The sequence below is a fragment of the Lentinula edodes genome, assembly GCF_021015755.1.
Source record: "Lentinula edodes strain Le(Bin) 0899 ss11 chromosome Unknown C8R40scaffold_2, whole genome shotgun sequence".
Taxonomy (NCBI): Eukaryota; Fungi; Basidiomycota; class Agaricomycetes; order Agaricales; family Omphalotaceae; genus Lentinula; species Lentinula edodes.
The window spans coordinates 957,355-975,187 of NW_025764308.1; the positions used below are offsets into that span (position 1 = coordinate 957,355).

General features: G+C 45.7%; 10 protein-coding genes across 10 annotated transcripts; 2 read left to right on the forward strand and 8 right to left on the reverse strand.

The window, feature by feature from the left end:
• Positions 1-594: 594 nt before the first annotated feature.
• C8R40DRAFT_1065480 (uncharacterized protein) lies at positions 595-2,331 on the reverse strand (the record flags this gene model as incomplete). Its single annotated transcript, XM_046225671.1, has 7 exons — positions 595-672; positions 757-962; positions 1,008-1,335; positions 1,602-1,742; positions 1,850-2,008; positions 2,072-2,178; positions 2,238-2,331. 7 exons carry the CDS (start codon positions 2,329-2,331, stop codon positions 595-597), a joined length of 1,113 nt encoding a protein of 370 aa, XP_046091525.1.
• Positions 2,332-2,992: 661 nt separating this feature from the next.
• Positions 2,993-5,733, forward strand: C8R40DRAFT_1139290 (uncharacterized protein). Its single transcript, XM_046229459.1, has 11 exons — positions 2,993-3,308; positions 3,374-3,912; positions 3,960-4,032; positions 4,081-4,110; positions 4,167-4,226; positions 4,281-4,360; positions 4,417-4,469; positions 4,525-4,972; positions 5,027-5,167; positions 5,221-5,307; positions 5,359-5,733. Exons 1-11 carry the CDS (start codon positions 3,110-3,112, stop codon positions 5,527-5,529), a joined length of 1,881 nt encoding a protein of 626 aa, XP_046091526.1. The 5' UTR covers positions 2,993-3,109; the 3' UTR covers positions 5,530-5,733.
• Positions 5,734-6,021: 288 nt separating this feature from the next.
• C8R40DRAFT_1139293 (uncharacterized protein) lies at positions 6,022-6,920 on the reverse strand. Its single transcript, XM_046229460.1, has 4 exons — positions 6,814-6,920; positions 6,579-6,762; positions 6,428-6,484; positions 6,022-6,370 (listed from the first exon to the last, which is right to left on the reverse strand). Exons 1-4 carry the CDS (start codon positions 6,822-6,824, stop codon positions 6,215-6,217), a joined length of 408 nt encoding a protein of 135 aa, XP_046091527.1. The 5' UTR covers positions 6,825-6,920; the 3' UTR covers positions 6,022-6,214.
• A 350-nt stretch (positions 6,921-7,270) lies between these two features.
• On the reverse strand, positions 7,271-8,916 carry C8R40DRAFT_1033238 (uncharacterized protein; the record flags this gene model as incomplete). The annotated part of the gene is made up of 7 exons (XM_046223331.1): positions 7,271-7,368; positions 7,426-7,512; positions 7,564-7,633; positions 7,689-8,169; positions 8,220-8,288; positions 8,344-8,528; positions 8,581-8,916. The coding sequence occupies 7 exons, from the start codon at positions 8,914-8,916 to the stop codon at positions 7,271-7,273; spliced, it is 1,326 nt and encodes a 441-aa protein (XP_046091528.1).
• C8R40DRAFT_1080180 (peptidyl-tRNA hydrolase) lies at positions 8,901-10,357 on the reverse strand. The gene is made up of 9 exons (XM_046227076.1): positions 10,310-10,357; positions 10,056-10,255; positions 9,946-9,998; positions 9,762-9,814; positions 9,679-9,704; positions 9,525-9,622; positions 9,423-9,472; positions 9,061-9,355; positions 8,901-8,979 (listed from the first exon to the last, which is right to left on the reverse strand). The coding sequence occupies exons 2-8, from the start codon at positions 10,056-10,058 to the stop codon at positions 9,306-9,308; spliced, it is 333 nt and encodes a 110-aa protein (XP_046091529.1). The 5' UTR covers positions 10,059-10,255; positions 10,310-10,357; the 3' UTR covers positions 8,901-8,979; positions 9,061-9,305.
• Positions 10,358-10,409: 52 nt separating this feature from the next.
• On the forward strand, positions 10,410-11,454 carry C8R40DRAFT_253301 (ribosomal protein L31e-domain-containing protein). Its single transcript, XM_046234495.1, has 5 exons — positions 10,410-10,517; positions 10,569-10,586; positions 10,689-10,935; positions 10,990-11,066; positions 11,123-11,454. Exons 1-5 carry the CDS (start codon positions 10,515-10,517, stop codon positions 11,153-11,155), a joined length of 378 nt encoding a protein of 125 aa, XP_046091530.1. The 5' UTR covers positions 10,410-10,514; the 3' UTR covers positions 11,156-11,454.
• Positions 11,455-11,500: 46 nt separating this feature from the next.
• C8R40DRAFT_253412 (uncharacterized protein) lies at positions 11,501-13,229 on the reverse strand. Its single transcript, XM_046234496.1, has 10 exons — positions 13,123-13,229; positions 12,955-13,064; positions 12,880-12,890; positions 12,672-12,823; positions 12,525-12,616; positions 12,351-12,463; positions 12,261-12,292; positions 12,164-12,209; positions 12,074-12,111; positions 11,501-12,014 (listed from the first exon to the last, which is right to left on the reverse strand). The coding sequence occupies exons 1-10, from the start codon at positions 13,174-13,176 to the stop codon at positions 11,709-11,711; spliced, it is 954 nt and encodes a 317-aa protein (XP_046091531.1). The 5' UTR covers positions 13,177-13,229; the 3' UTR covers positions 11,501-11,708.
• A 168-nt stretch (positions 13,230-13,397) lies between these two features.
• On the reverse strand, positions 13,398-15,627 carry C8R40DRAFT_1033176 (CBS-domain-containing protein; the record flags this gene model as incomplete). The annotated part of the gene is made up of 6 exons (XM_046223323.1): positions 13,398-14,255; positions 14,303-14,397; positions 14,450-14,981; positions 15,035-15,169; positions 15,229-15,498; positions 15,568-15,627. The coding sequence occupies 6 exons, from the start codon at positions 15,625-15,627 to the stop codon at positions 13,398-13,400; spliced, it is 1,950 nt and encodes a 649-aa protein (XP_046091532.1).
• A 223-nt stretch (positions 15,628-15,850) lies between these two features.
• C8R40DRAFT_253472 (uncharacterized protein) lies at positions 15,851-16,589 on the reverse strand. Its single transcript, XM_046234497.1, has 2 exons — positions 16,114-16,589; positions 15,851-16,047 (listed from the first exon to the last, which is right to left on the reverse strand). The coding sequence occupies exons 1-2, from the start codon at positions 16,316-16,318 to the stop codon at positions 15,944-15,946; spliced, it is 309 nt and encodes a 102-aa protein (XP_046091533.1). The 5' UTR covers positions 16,319-16,589; the 3' UTR covers positions 15,851-15,943.
• On the reverse strand, positions 16,433-17,795 carry C8R40DRAFT_253254 (uncharacterized protein). The gene is made up of 8 exons (XM_046234494.1): positions 17,689-17,795; positions 17,517-17,619; positions 17,413-17,455; positions 17,337-17,349; positions 17,235-17,282; positions 17,129-17,183; positions 16,914-17,072; positions 16,433-16,860 (listed from the first exon to the last, which is right to left on the reverse strand). Exons 1-8 carry the CDS (start codon positions 17,701-17,703, stop codon positions 16,547-16,549), a joined length of 750 nt encoding a protein of 249 aa, XP_046091534.1. The 5' UTR covers positions 17,704-17,795; the 3' UTR covers positions 16,433-16,546.
• Between the last annotated feature and the right edge of the window lie 38 nt (positions 17,796-17,833).

Consider the following 17,833-nt stretch of genomic DNA (forward strand, 5'->3'; position numbering starts at 1 on the left):
TTTTAAAAGCCGACGCGACAGGGTGAAATTTGTTTGCAAAACCATAGATACATCTCGGAACACAGAGGGTTTAAGTCCTGAGTTCACGGTAGTGGCATAATCACCCAAACACTGACCGCGGTCTACTACTAAGTCCTTGTACGAGATTATCAAGTAATGCTAAAGTCAGTGACCGTTGAGGATACGTACAATATATTCGTGGCGAAAGACACTATCAAAGCGCTTGTATAGTAGACGGCCTCCACAATAATGTCGACAAAGGCTTTTATGATTTTCTCCTTGTCCCATTAAATAACTGGTGGTGAACCTCCTCTTTGACATTACGCGTGTGTCCGTGTCACATCTGTGCATGGACCCACCAGCGTGTTCAATGACCGAATCTGGAAGTGAGAATGCTTTGGTAAATTCAGATAGTCACGGTTGAATTGACCAAGTGGAATTTTCTTGCCTTAAGTTGGTGATCATGTTGAGAACGAATATTCATGAAAGATCTGATAAGACCTAAGAATATCCCTTTCAATAATTTCAGTCTTCCCAACAGCGACACCGTTGCTTTGGTTCTCTCGTCCTACGAAAACGTCGTCGAGCTACAAGCTACCATTTCTTAGCGGTTCCTTTACTCTGCTTGAACAGTGTACCCAGCCAACATCCAAGACGCCATTCATGTACAGCCTAGAAAGAAGCGGAGTCAGCCAAACTATGTACGCATGTAATGTTAGCAAAAGCTTGTAGAATCCACGAACTTATCGAGCGTACCTTTGCCCTGATTATCGTGAATTCAGTTTGGAATTTAAACTTTGTATGGGAATCACCGAATTGAGGACAAGAGTAGTAACTGCTATGTCTGTCTCCACTGTCGCGATTGTACAGCGTCCTTTCCAAGTCATTTCGCATCTTGACGGTGCTGTTTGTGTTTAGTGTGTTGCATTTACGTTGAGCGTTTGATTCCGGCCTACGTATCACTAAGACTCAGATTTTCTGTCAGTGTCACACCCTGGATTTCATACCAGCAGCTTTCGCGCCATCAGTGCGGTCAATCACCGAGTTTGGAAGTGGAGACACTTTGTGAAATACATATTGGTAACCGACCAAGTGGATTTCGACTTCCTCTATGTTGGGAATGAACATCAATGAATCATCAGATGAGATAGAATCGACAGCCCACGAATGTCCTTTCAATGATTCGAGTCTTCCCAAAATCGACCCCGCCTCTTTGGTTCCCTCAGGCTCGTCCCACGAAACATCTTTGAAATCCAAGCTACCACTCCTGGCAGCTTCCCGAATCTGCTTGAATAGTATACCCAGCCAACATTCGAGAGGATGCTCATGTACAGTCTAGAATGAGGCGGGAGGCAGGCAAAGCAGGCATGCAATGCCGACGAAAGGGTTTTAGGACGAGCTCGTCACGGTGGGGCCTGCCTCTGCCCTAATCGTTCTTTCAGTTTTGATTTTTGAAGTTTGTATGGGAGTTTACCGAATTGAGGATAAAAGATTAACAACTGTGTCTATATCCCTTGCAAGACTTCAGTAAATGGTAAGTGTGTGGTTCTACGTTGAGCCTTTGATTCCGGGGTATCTACTGCTGAGAAACAGATTTGCACCTTGGCGGTTCGTATGATGGCAACGGTCTTGGGGAAAGGTTTGTGCCAATGTGCCAGGGCTCCGGATGTGGCACAGACTCGGTATATTTTGCTAAATTTGTAGGTGATCATGTAGCCACTTTGTACCGTCATTGGTGAATACTAAAAATGGAAAGTCTGTTCATCAGTCAGTCGAGCTGCTTATGGTAGACTGCAAATGTGAGGAGGGAATGAATGGGCATGTAGATTTCTTCAACTGGATAATACACCAAGACCTTTGTAAGGTAGCAGAGGACCGTAAGTCTCTTTAAACCATTTTCGTCAGCAGCCTCCGTCATCGAGATATGGGTATGCAGATAAGTTCCCAAGGCAGCATTAAAGTCAGAGATATGCGGTCTCCACAAGGGTTTCTGTTCGAGCACGATGACCTATGATCTTGGAAGAAGAGTTGGTATTTGAATAGAACGACTCAAGACAAATTGGAAGCTCACTGTTGTTATGGTATGAATCACAACGATGCCTTGGCTTTCCGGTACTGCTGAAGAGTCTGTCATCTCTATATCCTCGGTGTCGCTTTTTACTGAGTGCCTCCCAACATCTAGGCTATACGTTGAGTAATCCAGCAAGTGTCGAATTTGAAGAATGAACAGGTATTACCGCAGGTCTCCTCATTTTTGGGTCGCTCAAGACGAAGATAGGGATGAAATTTTGGAGCAAGCTTTTGAGAACGATATCTTATGGGGCCAACCATTTTTTTCGGATGGGCTTAGGGAAGGGAACAAACAGCGACTGTCTATATTTGGATTGCTGTTGACTGTGTAAATGTCTTGTGATTGGTCGCGGTCACGAAAGTTCCAGTCCCAACCTTTCTCCATCTCCGACAGGTTGCAACATCTCCCCCATCTCGTAAGCCCCAATTCAGCTCAAAGTTTCCGACGCAAATTCACGACAACGGTGAAGCTGGGCTTGAAATTTTTCGTTCTTTAAGTCTGTCAGATCCGTAACGCCCTATAATATTCAGAGACCGCCAATTACAAACTTCTGCTCTCCATCGATCTCCGCATTTCTTCTCCTCCAGACCGTTCGTTCAGACCATCAAGAGCAGCGTAGCTAGATAGATTTTTGTTACTTCTCTTTCTCTATACGGCTACGCGTGATCGCGATTGATAATAGTAAAAACCGAGAGATTGCGCCTAGCCCAGATGATACTGGTATCGCACCGCAGCAGGCGAATTCGAATCTTGACCATCATTGACAGCTGAATGATGAGATCGAAGATTGTGGACGCCTTTTCTTTGGAAACCGATATCAAAGGGGCGTCAACGGAGGCTGCCATTTTGATAGCCCACAAGTAGCAGCACAGCGAACTGAATCCGTTCCTCACCCAGAAACTTATTAGTTGCCGTTTCGGACAACTCCGACCGGCCCGTGAATCTGATTAGCTAATCTCGATATCGTTTCATTGCAACTTTACCTGAACTCCCGCACAACGATCTTCGAGTCCGTCTTCCTGTATTTGTTTTTCGTAAATGAACGACAGGAAAAGACCGGCTCTAGAACAACTATCATCTGTGCGACACGCCAAACAACAGCGCACAGCCCTTCTCAGTGTCGACGGCGAGAGACAAAGCCCTGCTGTAGCCTCAACAGCCGCTCTCGTGTCTCGCTGGAACCGAATATACCACGATCTGAAGGAATTGGGGAAGGATACTATATTGCTTCTTTCAGGTGAGCATGCAGGTGACTGAGCGTGGCTTTCGCGTCCTCCAATCACGAAATAACTGTCAATATAGGTCGCGTTGTCTCATCTGAGTCTTCGGAAGAGTCGCTTGAGCAGCAAGGCTCTTCCCAAACACTTTCTCCATCGCCAGAGCTTTTACCCCAAACAGGTGCTGCTGCAGAAGAGTCATCTCGAGTGGAATCTCCGCCGGCGACACCAAACACAGTACATTCTTTCACCGCGTCGCAAAGTTCTCTGAGGCCCACCAATCTCTACGCGACGAGTAGTTATTCGTCCTTTCCTTCTACATCGCCATTCACATTCACACCACGCAATCGTCACTTTCCTTCGTCTTCCGAAAGCTCTGAAATCAGTTTTCCTACATTCTCAAGCACTCATCATCAGCTGCCAATTACACCCTCATCTTCTTTGGATAATCTATATTCTTCTCGTAGACCGCGGACAAAAAGTACAATGGGCCCACCTCCAGATCCTCTGATGTTCGATCCATATCTTCGGTCGACTTCAGCGTTGGAAAAAAACTTGCAGTCGTTGAAAATGGCGCAACAGCCCCGGCTCTACAACATTAGGCCGCATATCTATGTGGAGAGAGTGAGTCTTGTCCCATTGTACTGCCTCATTGTTTGATTGCGGTTTAGCACAAGCAAGAAATTAGGAAGAACTTGGAAGCAACGAAAGATCTGCTCTTTAAACTAGCTCGACAAAAAAGAGGTGCGTTTATGAATTCACCGAACAAACTATTATTCATTTTCATACCAGGCTTCAAGTCAGGTCGAAAGGATTTCGATTGTCAGTTTAACGTGTTGTGTTTCCATCGGTATCGGCTACTCATAGCAAACATGCAGCCTATCTCGATTACTCGTATATGCTCGAAAATGCTGAGAAGAAACCACGTTTTACGTCCCGTCAGTCTATTCGCATATTTTAGCCAAGACATGAACTCATGGAACGGATTGTAGCTTCAATGATTGACTTGCGCTCGGAATACGCGTTTGATGACAAGAAAGCGCTTTCCCGTCGAAGTTCAGATTCGTTAAGTGTAGGTACCGTACTGTCATCGATCGGTTGTTTCTGTTGCTGATACCAATCCAAAAGCGAGAGCAATGGTTAGAAAGAAAGCTACAAATAGCTCAAAAGATGTTCAACGGGTGCGAACTGCCTCAATTCATGATCCTCTTTCTGTTAACGCTCCGAGTCGTATAGTCCGAAACCTCCGCCAGCGTGGAGCCCTTCTCTTGATGATCTCAAACTCCGACAACGTTCTAAAGACGATCTTATTGATCAACGTCTTCGACCTCAACGCCTCCCTCTCCCATCTTCATTACCTCCTGAAGACGAAGGCAAAGTTAAATCTTTGCTAAAACAGTCCGGTGTCATTGCCAAGTTCGCGAGAGAGCAGGTTTTGGATAAGGATTTGGTTCGGTTAATGCCAGGGAGTTGGTTGAACGACGAGATTATCAACTATTATGGGGCGCTGATATTGGGACGTTCGGATGAATCCAAAGAGAATGGGGACAATGGAATAATTAATGGAGTTGCCAATGCTCGGAAAGGCAAGGTCTTGAATGTGCACTATTTTACCACGTTCTTTTGGCAGAAGTTGACCCGAGAAGGCTATGAGAAAGGACGATTGGCAAAATGGACCAAGAAGGCTAGTCCAACATCGATGTTTTCTTCTCGCAGCGCTCTTTACTTTGTGATACAGGTCGATCTATTTTCGAAAGACATCGTGCTTATACCCGTGAATCACACCAATACCCATTGGACGGCCGCAGCTATTAACTTTCGACAAAAACGAATGGAGTCATACGATAGCATGGATTTGGATAGGTCGGCAGTGTTCAAAGTGCGTCCTGATTACTTTTATCATTTTGTTTGAAATTCACCATCTATAATCAGGTCCTTCGAGGTTACCTAGATGCCGAACACCGTAACAAAAAGGGTATACCTTTTGATTTCACTGGATGGGAAGATTATATTCTGAAGGTGTGTCCAAGTGAGTTGAATGTAAAAGTTAATTTACCCAGTCCCAAACAGGATACCCCGCAACAAGAGAATGGGTATGATTGTGGGGTCTTTACCTGTCAATTCCTTGAGTCTTTGTCCCGTGGGGAGGAAACGTTCAACTTCAGCCAAGACGACATACCCTATCTTCGCCGTCGAATGATTTGGGAGATTGGCCATTCGACTCTCAGGACCGACCCGTAATATGCATATCATTCGGTATCGACCTTGCAAAAACTCTACCCAACGTTTGCTTTGCTCCATTAGGGTTGTGTATATCTTGTTACCTTATATCTATAGTTATTCTGTTCAAATATTTGGAGATCGTCAAATGTATCTACTACGACTTGCAAGAAGATTCCTGTAAATATGTAGCAAAAATCAGGAATCTGCACGCACTTACATCGGGTAATATACTTTCGACGAAAAAGGATCGACGAAGGAGATTGGATGACTTCTCGTAGAGATGCTTTGACGGCTGAACAACGAATTCTGAGTAGAATCTAGTGGAACCTAGTCAGAATCTCTGATAGACGGCTCCGTCTAAGGATGGGGGATACAAGGGATATATAATTGGGGACGGCATTCAGGTCTTTGTTAATCCAAAATTGCTGGTACTAGGATTCAAGCTCAAGGATGAGCAGATTCAGCTATCACACGTTATTTAACGATGACGACAAAAGTACTTATGCACTTGAGAGTTTGAAGTACTTCATTTTTGTATTCCTCCTTCCATCACACTTCTCTGTGTTGTTGTACATAAATACCTCTATATTGCTTCCATTTGCTTGGTGTAATATTTTCAGGAATTGCGCGAAGTAGATTGTGTTCCAATATTTCGTAGTAATGGTATAGGGAGAGAAGAACAACTGTACGTGCGAAGTGATGTTCATCGCCGAAACCACCACACGACCACAAAGAACCAGAACACAATGATGAGAAAAACAATATACCATAACCACCGACATCCTTGTCGTGAAGCCATGTTGTTCATGCGTCGAAAGGTCCCTGAAAGAATCCCTGAAGTTTCTGCAAACGCGTCGTTCTTTAGAAGTAAATGTTAGCGTGTTCTCAAATGATAAGAGCGAATGATACAACGCACCATTTGACTGAGCTGAATCGCTGAATCCTTCACTTCGTCCCGTATACCAATCGTGAGCTGATATTTCCAAAAAGACCATTATCATTCGCGTTTGGAACTTGAGAATTGGAGTAAACGGAGAACACCATCCCGTGTCCCGCTATTCACTCACATCTTTCAGCATCCGAACTTTAGCGTTTAATCCCTCTATTGCTTCGTCATTTTGGCCTTCTAAGTCGTCTGCAAATCGCTGGCCCGCAGGAGGGAACGGAGAAGACCGACCAGAAGCAGGTGGTGTTGAGCCAAATGGGAGTGTAGATGTAGACGAACGGTTATGTAGGACGCTCGAGTTATACCTGAGGTATATATTGTTATGCGACAGTCATTAGATCATTTGTGAATCCTACCTCTGAGACATGAAGGTAGTGAATGAGAAAGAATACGATTCTTAAAGACACATTGAATGCTATTGAATAGCCTGGATGATGAAGATAACCTTAGCGGTTCCAAGTACACGTGGAAGTATACGTATTCGTCGATTTTGAAGAGCAGACTTGAAGACTATATTCAATTACAAGGACTCTGAATCAAGAATCAGACTATGGAATACAACCAAGAGGCACCAAAGGTGTTGATAACGGAGCCAAAGGAGAGTTAGTAAAGTAAGAAAAGAAGAATATGTACACCTGGTTCTACAGATGACAAGAAAGTAATGCGAATCGAAAAGGATACTATAGTACTAGTGATGGTGAGACTGATAGATGCGATGAAGATGGTGTGCTGTGTAGTGTAGAAATGTCCAATGTCCATAGGATGCAGAAGTGGCGTCACATATAAGTACACAACAAAACGGGTCGTCAGAGGTCAATCAATACTCATCCGGTTCGGATTCAGGCTTGCGGGTCCTGAAAACGCTGCGGGATGTGTTGAACCATACCGTTGATGTGTGTTCTTTCGGGCCACTGTTCAATATAATCATATGAGCGTGATACTGACAGATTGCGTGTAGTCGGACTTACATGCACTCTTCAATCCTCGACCAAAATTTCGCATGACCATGATTGAAAGAATGAAAGTCGCAACCAGTAGCACAATCGCGATAACCGCTGCAGAGCACATTAAGATTTATGGTGTACAAGAAAGTGTACGATGCTCACAGAATACCATTAGCGTCTTCCAAACAAGTTTAAGGTCATCCGTATTTTTGTACATGAGCACTTTGACAAGCTTGTTTCCGCATGTTAGTGACATTTCGGGCAAGAGAAGGCAGAATGCAACACACCTTGTACACAAAGTAGACCATAGCGCCAACACAACCCGACATGAACGTCGCCATCATCCATTTGTTCTCATGTCGGGCAGCGAGATGTCCCTCGACCAGAAGAATCAACGACAACGGCATAGCAGCGCATGTCACATAATACTCCCAATCGGTCTTTTGCAGCACTAACCAGATGAACTGTACAGAAAATCCGGCCCAAAAGAAAACGTCGAACTTGACAAGGCATTCGTAAATCTGGTAGTTGGCATACATCTTCTTTATTCGTCGATCGGCTCCCAGGAATTTATACACCTTCCAACCGAACTCATTATAAATCTTCCAGCCTAACCCGATGTATGCCAATTCAGCAATGGAAATGACAATTGGTATGATGGTTGTAAGGACGTTAATCGGTACGGCGGAGGAATCTTCGGTTGGGACTATTTCGCGAATTTCGGCAATTTGAATGATAGCGTAGACGAGGAAAAGCGCGTTGAAGACACTATAGAGAGTCAACAGGAGCTATGAATGATTACAGCAAAAGCAACGCACGTTAGAAAGATGAACTGGAGCGTATTTCGAGCATATACGGCGTCACACGCCATCACGAGTTGGAAAACGCTATGATGGTGAATTAGTCATTTCGAACAGTGGTAGTGAGTAGAAGTCGACGTACTGGGCAAGGGCAAAGATGCTCAAATATACAGGCATTTTATTTGGATTAGATGTGTCGTCGTCGTTACCGGATGCGTCGACTTCATGAACTCGCAGTAGGAGTTCAGCTTCGATAGCGAGATCTATTGTAGTCTCTACGAGAACAGTGATGACATAGAATCGACATGCTAGCGATTCCGGGAGGACCTGGTGATGAAAATTAGGCACAAGAGCATTATCATTGACAACTGCGGCGTACTTTTTGCCAGAACGTTCTCGTATCCATCTGCTTCTGCGGTGGCCGTGGGGGGTATGCGACGGCGGTAAGGTCATGAGAGGAGTCATCCGATTGTTTCGAGGAGAGTGTCGGTTTGTGAGAGAGTGGATAAGAGGGGCCTCGGCGGTGCTGTTCTTGAGCTGGTGTCTGGACAGCATAAGTTTGGTGGCGAGAATTGGCGGCATAAGGGGAAGAGTATTCATCTATGAGGTCGTCGTATGAGGACTTGAACTCATCCTGGTCAAATGTTGGTTGTAGATTGCCGTTTGGCGGTTGTGAGCGTGAAGGATTGTCGGGATAAGAGGCCGTGTAAGCCATCTTAGATTATATTATAGAGAACTATTGTCAGCCAGAAGGTCGACCTGCGAAGATTCGAGCAGACTGTGAACAAATAAGCCAGATAGTGAACGGTGAGTTGTGAGTTGCAGAAATAATTCCCACAGCAGACAAGCGGCCACATACCTATAGGACTATTTACTTATTCAACCGTTCCTTCAAGGAACTATCGCAAAGAACAAGAAAATCGCAAGGGAGTTGATAAAGTTCGAGAAATCGTAGCAACTAGTATATACACCTCAGTTGATGTCGGACGAACGTCAACAAGTATCCAAGTACACCGCCTGTATTTATTCAACATATTCTCGTACTGCATGTAGCTATGTAATCCAGTTTATTTTACCTTGCCCCGAGTAGTTGTCCTCCGTTTTCTAAAGGAGTCGTAGTGTTCCAGTGATTTTGTTCACTAATTTGGCCGGACCTATATATGTAGCAACAATTTCAATTGTATGTTAGAAAATGTTAGAAACCAGTTCGTGTGTACTTGCCTGCTATTCCAAGAACAGTCCTCGACCCCGCTGCTACCTGCGTTCTCCCTCTAAATTTTGTGTGAAATATTGCTCTTGTAGAAGCTTGACGAGGAAACTCACGCATCTTGGATCGAGCGAGCACAGAGATTCAAACTCTGAGCCTGCGCTTGTAGCGTTAACAACTCTTCTTCACTGAAGCATTTCAACGCTATTTTGATCTGCCTTAACCAAGATAATGAATTCCGGATTTCCTCTGTGCCCACTGGAGACACACCCGCTGTTTTCCCATTGCCTCAAGAACTGCGAAAGGGCACGGTCCCATTGAGGATCAAGAAAGTGTCAGGAAATATATACTACCTACGGCCGGATTTGAGGATAATAACGTCTTGTAGCATGCTAAAGTCGCATGTCTGTATGTGCATGTTTGAGCGAGTCAGACTATAGTGGAACGCGATATCGCGTCTTACGAGCACCTAGAGAGTCGAAAAGAAATCAGGATTTGAGCCATAGCCCATGACCAACATCGTACTTTCCAACTCACTGTGCGGCAATTTTGCCTGTAGACATGTTCAAGTCGGTTCGCACAACAAGGACCTGCACGAATGCATTAGCCCTGTGTCTTCGCAGTTAGATCCAGGAAAGGGATTGAACCATTTTGCATTCATCAAGAGGGTCTACGCCAAGTCCAGAAATACCACCATCCCCAATACTCGGGATTTTGTTTTCTGCGTCTGGATTGTCGTTAGAGGTCAAGTTTCCTGTTGTATGGTTATTCTTGGAGGCCAAGTTTGTGACACGACCAGCATAATATCCAAGAGAAAGCGTAGCTGCAACAACTGCTGCGTAAAGCACTATATACAGAAGATTAAATTGAAATAGCAAAACTCATACAGGCAATTTCGCACCTACACTGTTCAGAAGCCATGAACAGGTTCACCAGAATGGGCGCCTATCCATCCTTGCATTAAGGCGCTACGGCCGCATATACATGTAGTCACGTGTTAAAAGCTGCATATATCTTTTCCCAAGCCACCTCTCGAGCTTAGTCAGACATCCTCAACATCCAGTAAGTTTTGAATCGGGTTCGACGTCCCCTCAAGAAAAACTCTAATGGTATGTCCTACATGATGGCTTTTCCCAGATCTGGGCTGATGATCTACGTAGGCCCCAACCACGAAAAAGGTTTGTTTACTTCGTCAACTTGGAATGCGACTTCAAGAAAAATAATATACCAATCCCCATTTCTTTCTTCCATTCCTTCATTCGGAATCCCCCTCACCATAGACAGGCGGCGGCAAGACCCGCTCGGCCCTTCAGGATGTTGTTACTAGGGAATATACTATACATCTTCACAAGCGTGTTCACGGACGGTCATTCAAAAAGAGGGCACCTTGGGCAGTAAAGTCGGTTACGGAATTTGCTCGGAAAGCCATGGGCACCTCCGATATTCGCCTTGATCCTAAGCTCAACCAGGCAATATGGGCGCAAGGTATCAAGACCGTGCCTCACAGGCTGAGGGTCAAGCTTGAAAGTCAGTGGTTTTCCGAGGTTAGAGTTTATTTCAGAAGATAATCTGCATTTCTAGGACGGCGTAATGACGACGATGGTGCTAAAGAAAAACTATACGTTTATGCTTCACATGTACCAGTTACTTCATTCAAGGTTAGTAGTTATCGGAATCTTCTATCCTTTGCAATCTAGTTCTCATCCACTCGTAGGGTCTTGAAACTGTTGTTGTCGACGCAGAGTAGAAATTATCCCATTGTACTTTCCGTGTCCCTATGCAGTAGTCCTCACAACAGATCTCAACACCCTTTCGAGCTATATCAGTTGTTCTGTCGTCCATGTACCCCGTTATGCATCTTTCATCTGAAAGATGTGCAGACATCTTCTACCACTGTTCTGCGTTGCAATTTGCCTGGTAGCGTTGAAGCTGTGCGTAGTTGACTGTTGCGCACATCACATTATGCAAGCAATCATTTCTATTTCGTGTTCTACATAGTGACCTGAGGTCTACAAGATTCCTTCAACAGACTGAAAAATCATCAGTGGTGTACATATCCTATCTGAAATTCCATGTATCCGCACGATAAAGCTTGCTTTGACAATCGCGATGTGTTTTGTTACATAACTAGCCGCGTACTTGATCCTATTCCTGTCATGATACGGTTACATAGCAGTCTCTCACTTCCAATAGCACGTACTGAGTGTCGGATGTCAATTAGGAGACGAGAGGAAAACGTAGGTTTTGAAAACTATCCACTGTCCGAAGTATCGGTAGACGATCCAGTCTCATCTCCTTCGTCATCTGGCACAAAAAATCTGTGAACAATAGCAAAGAAAGTAAATACTGAATCGCAAACCTTCAATATAAGCAGGAACAGGTGGCGGCGGCCTCGGAGGACTGGGTTGTTTCAATGGTATAGGTTTTGGACGATTAGCCATGCCTTTATTCATGAAATTAGAGCTGAGGGTAGATGACAATGACGCGTCAGGGGAGGATTCTCGAGATGATCCAGACGTCTCTCTATCGTTAAAAGAGGCAAGCGATGAGTCGCGGAGTTTTGAAGGTATCTTAGACTGTGAGTTGGTTGCTGGAAGCAGGGACGCCTATATGAACCAGTGAGTGATCCATTCATATACGTATCGCGGGAAGTTGAACTACATACGCTATCCATGTCAGACTTTACGCGAGACACCGAAGATCCTGGTTGTATTGGTTGAGATTCAGACTACTGCCAAAAGTGTGTAAAACTTACCTTTTTGTTTCTGCTTCTTGCTCGGGGATACTTGGGGTGAAAGTGGCTATGAACTTGTTAGAATACATCGTAATCAATAGTTATTACGATGCCTCACCCGCTTGCGCTTCAGATTGAATTCTGCTTCGTCTAGAAGAATCGACCAGACGATAAATATTTCATGTGAGTCATGCTGATCAAGGCATACCTGCACGCTTTGTCTTCGATTTTCCTTTACCTTTCTGTGCCAATTTTCCGTCATCAGACGGGTACCCAGCCTCCGAGGCAGGAGAACCAGACCTTCCAGCGTCGGAAGGCTGTCTACATGTCAGAGAACATCAGAGTAGATAACAATGAGAGAAAGTCATGAACTACTGCATACTTGGCCTTTGTGCTTCCACGCACAGCGCCTCTTCTGGAGCTATTCAGGCCCATGCAGTTGCTTAGATGGGGCGCGTAACGATTTGAGGCTACCTACGAAGCCCAGCTTCAAAAAGTTCCACGACAAACACGTCTACGATCAACGGACCATTCTCTGACAGTTTACACATTCCAAGTGAACGGTACCGTCTGACCCCTTTGCGCTATTGGGCGTGTTGGCACCTCCTTCGGCTGCTGAAGGGGTCTCTGCTCTAGAGGAAGACGCCGGAGCTCGCGAGGTGAGGGAGGCCGGGACATGAGCTGTAGCATTTGTTTAGAGCGAAGAAACCACATTAATTTCGGCGCAAGATCGATACCTCCATTACACCTGTTTCAAGACATACATCACAATTGTGCAGTTTACGAAGAATTACACAGCACAGCACACGCACCGTGTTCCACAGTGCTCGCAGAGAGCGCGACTCCTGGATACCTCGGCGTGAGCTTCAAGGGCTACGTCCATGATAAAGTCATCAAGAAAGTCGCAAAATAGTCTATTGCTCTTCACTAGAGATTTAGATACCATGGATATCATGAATTCAACCCTCCTTTCGGCGTACCAAAGTTGATAGAATTTGTTCTCTTTCCGCTCTCTCTGCCTTAGATGGAGCCATTTGAGCTGCGAGTCCACAATGAGTATGTAGTTTGAGTTAGAGGGACTCGGGATAACACGTGCATCATGATCGTAATGGTCATTATCAATGTTCATTGTACCGTAACACGGTTGTATGTTATTAGAGAAAAAGGAATTATTAGCATGATAAAAAGAACCCATTCCAACCTATTCCAACTAACAAAAACTTCACTGATACCATTGATATATAAAACGGACACCTCAGTAATGGGACGACGACAACCTCGAGACCGTAAATATACCCAAGATGACGACGGCAAGGGCACCGATACTGGCGGGTAGAAGTAAGTCCTTCGGAATGCCCAGAACCTGGTCTTGAGGGAGAGGTGGAGGTGGAGGGGCATAGACAGGTGGTATCGGGAGTTCCTGCTTTTCAACTTCCCGAATCTCCTTGATGGCAGCAGCAGCCGTTTCCGCCGCTTTCACTTCACTATCTCGGGCTCCCGCATCTTCCCAAGCCTTTCCACCCTGGACGAACAACACAACACGGTCAGAACCACTGCTTCTCGCGATCTTCACTGCGTCAGATACATCATGGTCAGATGTGATCAAGACCGTGTCGCCATCTGCATCGGTATACGATAACAAAAAGTCTATAGGATCGGGCGGGATCACGTTCGAGTCCGTGGGCTTGAAGTCGGTGAAGAACGGGTCGGTTGTCAATTTTCCAGCTACGATTTCCCTGAGATGTTCAACGTTATCATGTCGGGATTGGAATCTATGGGTTCTACCGCTGGGGGTGCGGAATTTGAATACATATGTCCCGTCATCGACGGGGGGAGGGGCACTTATTGAAGGTGTTCCCTTCTGGTTATGATAGCTAACAGCGGATTCATCGTCCACGACCGATGCCGAATCGTTGGGATGAACTTCCGAACGAGGGGAGTGCAATTGAGAAAGGCTCGTGTTGGATTGTAAGGCGCGGATATCAGGAGGAATGTGGGATCCGGATAACATCGATTCGGTATCATCGTGACCAATGGAATCAAAGAAACGACCCCACATCGGACCTCCGTCCGTCTCATTACCAATACCTTGCTCTGCGCTCACAGCATTCATCTAACGATAATGAGAATATTGACAATATGAAGACCAATGACACTTACTTGTTCCAATGTCGCATATGTCAACTTCAGCACGTCAACAATGGCCACAAGACGACCGTCATCCTCCAAGACAGGCAGATTGAGGTAGTGTCCGTCTACAATGACCATGAACAAGAGGTCCGCAATTGTGACAGAATGATCACTTACTATGCATTTTTTTCAATGCTTCGTGAACACTGAGAGTGGGAGGCGCGGTATCAGGATGAGGGGTCATCACTCTTACAACACTGCACCTCCCCGAATCCAATCCAGCTGCTATGACTCGAAGGACGACATCCTTACTTGTAAAGATACCTACCACCTTCGAACTCGTTTGCATTCCTGGAGATGTAGCAGCCCCCTCCATAACACAAACCGCAGTTGTCCTTCTCTCCTTCATCAGCTTCGCTACTTCACGTACTGTGGTTTTGGGTCCAACCGTAGCGGGCTGGGTTCTGGAGTCCATGACGGTTGTTAAATCCGGCAATGCGGTTCTTTCACGCAATTTGTCGGCCCAGGCGAGCATAGCCGCAGCCTGAGGATTAGATCCTACGTTCCCCAGTTCAGATTGAACTCCAGCCATGGCGTTGAACAATTGCTCAGAAGCAGCGGAGCTCCGTTCGACCTTGCCCAAGGCTTCATGGAACACTTTCGTGATATCAAGCAATCCAACTACATTCCCATCTTCATTGCAGACAGGCTATAAAAAAGGTGAGGGCTGACATTTAAAAGATCTAGACCGCGCAAACGTACCAAGTGCCTGAAATGTCGGGAAACCATCAGCTGCAGAGCCTCTGTAGCGCTGGTGGTATCTTGTGTGACCATCGGGTGTCGGGTCATAATTTGGTGTACCGGTGTTAAATGAGGATCCAGTCCCTCTGCAGTGACCTGGGTACGTATTACAATGAATATACTTTTTTGAATAGTGGAAGAGATTATCCACGTACCCGGTAGGCAAGATCCTTTGCTGTGAAGATTCCACTCAAGCCTTCCTCATCATCTACAACGAGGACACAGTCTGTCCTTTTCGCGGCGCATAACTGGCTAGCTTCCGCGACAGTGATGTTCTCCGGAACAGTGAGGGCCGGTGACGGCTTCAAGGCAGCCACAGTTCCCTTCTGAGCAGATGCTTTGTTACCACGTCTACGCTGCTGGGTTTGAGTAGTAGAGATTGTACGTTTTCGGGAAAGCTCGGATTCAATCTTTTTACGGATGGCCTAGAACATGGGAGTTCAGCGAGTGCAAGGAAGTGCAAGAGAGTGAGACCACAAAGGCTCAAGGCGTACTTCATCTCTCTTGGACGTTTTCTTTCGCGTCTCGGACTGGAAGCCAGAAAGAGAGGACATCGAGGTATGTGTAGTATTGTGACGCGAACCGGGTAAAGGGGAGGAAGCCCTTTCTCCAGGAAAAGGAACCGGTGAGGATACGCTCACACTTCGTGGTTGAGAGGGAGAAGAACTGGGAACTGGGATCCTGGACATAAAGGCTTTCTCTAAGACCTTACCTTGAAAGCGTCACCGTAAGGACGCATCACTGAATCTGGCACTTAAAAGAACCTTCACGTGAAATAGTTCACACGGGCTCAAGCTGAACTTGACATCGGCGTACTCGACGCGTTCAAGGTTGATCAAGAAAATATACGTATTGTGTGTTACAAAGCGCTCAAGTATTTCGCTTCCCTGCTACGACACCTCCACTCTTCTGCCTCTGGCTCGTGGTGTACCAGTAGTAAGCCCCCCCAATTGCGGCTAGCGCAAGGAAATTTGCTTTTACCAAAGTCAGTATGTTTATTCGACATCGGTCCCGGCCTGAGCAGACAGAAAATCACTTACCAGCAACAAATCCAACGAGACCTTGGCACATATCAATGCCCAATTTTAGGATACTTTGTAATAGCTGTATGGTGCTGCCAAACACGTTCATAAAGAACGCCAGGATGGCCTGAAAGACAGCCATGAGTGAGTTGAATAGTCCACCACCGATGCTAGCGAGGGCGCTGGCAAATTCTGAGAATGCTGAGGATATGGTTGGTGCCATGATTATTGTATGTTAGTTTGCTATCCGATAAAAAAAAGCTCCTTTATAACCAGGTATATACGTTCACGTCATTGGATCGTCATTATTTTTCTTGGAGCAATCAAGTTACATTCCTTTGCCTCGTTGCGTGATGAACTGGAGTGACCCAAAAAGCTATTACAGTAAATAACGTCCAGATATCCAACTCTACAGGCATAATAGCATTCTTTACCAAAAAATATTGTCCTGTTAACGAGCAGCACGAGCACCTTGTGCAGGTGTCAAAGTACTTCCTCCCCACCTTGCAACAAGCCCTTTTCCTTGGGTCCAGATATTGGTCAAGGTAGGGTTCCCCTGGCCAGCCACGATCCCGTCAATGCGAACGACGGTATACGTAACGGCATCCCGAGTGAAACTGGACTGATACCATCTTTGTCGGAGGAAATGCGCATAGATAATGGGAGACAAAATAGAGTTCCAGAACAAAAGAACGCCGAAAAGGACGCGCACAAAGATGATAAGCTCAGCATACGCGACGGCTTTCATGGCAGTATCGTAGTTGGCTATCCAAAAGCATATAAGCGGCAAGTTGCTATAGGCAATGGGATCGACACACCTTTCACCCAAACCTGAAGTTGTTTAGCAAAATGGTGAGGGGTAGGTGGTCCATCCGCAGTGGCAGGAGGTCCTGGAGGAAGGAACTGCGGCATCAAGGTCGTACGCGTGAAGGTGAGGGCGTGGAACAGTGAGAAAATCATGAACGGAATCAAAGTGACTGGCACCAAGAGAATTTATGAGTTGAAAAAATGATGCATGCAATTTGGCGCGTACTAGCAATGGGTTTCGAAGTCCACCAGAAGAAGGCAAGAATGAAGTATTGCACATTCTGTGCGCCATTCAATAAAATGTGCCTCCGAAACCAGGTATTATTACTCACCTCGTCGAGCAATGCTTTCCTCACGTAGGCCATGTTAGGCTGAGGAACCTAGCATACCGTCAACGTCGGAATCACATAGATGCAAGGTTGTAGTTTGCTTACTCCTAGTGATTTTCTACGAAAAAACACATCGCAGAGATTAGTTAAAATTATTCCAAAAGGTAAAGTAGCTACTCACTGGCAGACAATAGCGTAACTGAGGAGTGCACCAGTGTAACACGCTGCCGAACACGAGTCAGACCCGGGTCCCCTAACGAGCAGTGCGCTCATTGAAAAGCACACCTTTGTACCAGATTGGAGAAACGGTTTTAAAAGTGGCGTAGGCAAAGAAATATCGAAGAGCTGACAACAGCAGGATAAAATGGCCGGAAGCCCACAGATAATGCTGAAGTCAACGAAGGATGAGTTAGTTGAGCATTTCACTGAGCGCAACGGAAAATAGATTAAGACGTACCTGAGTCGTAGCCATCTACGAGTTTACAAAGGATAAAGATTAGGGAAAAAGTACAGTCGCTGAACGTGCGTGTCGAAGAACTTGTGGTCCGTGGATGGAAATGACGAATCGGAGTTGGAGTTTGTTTGTTTACTTTCAAAATTTG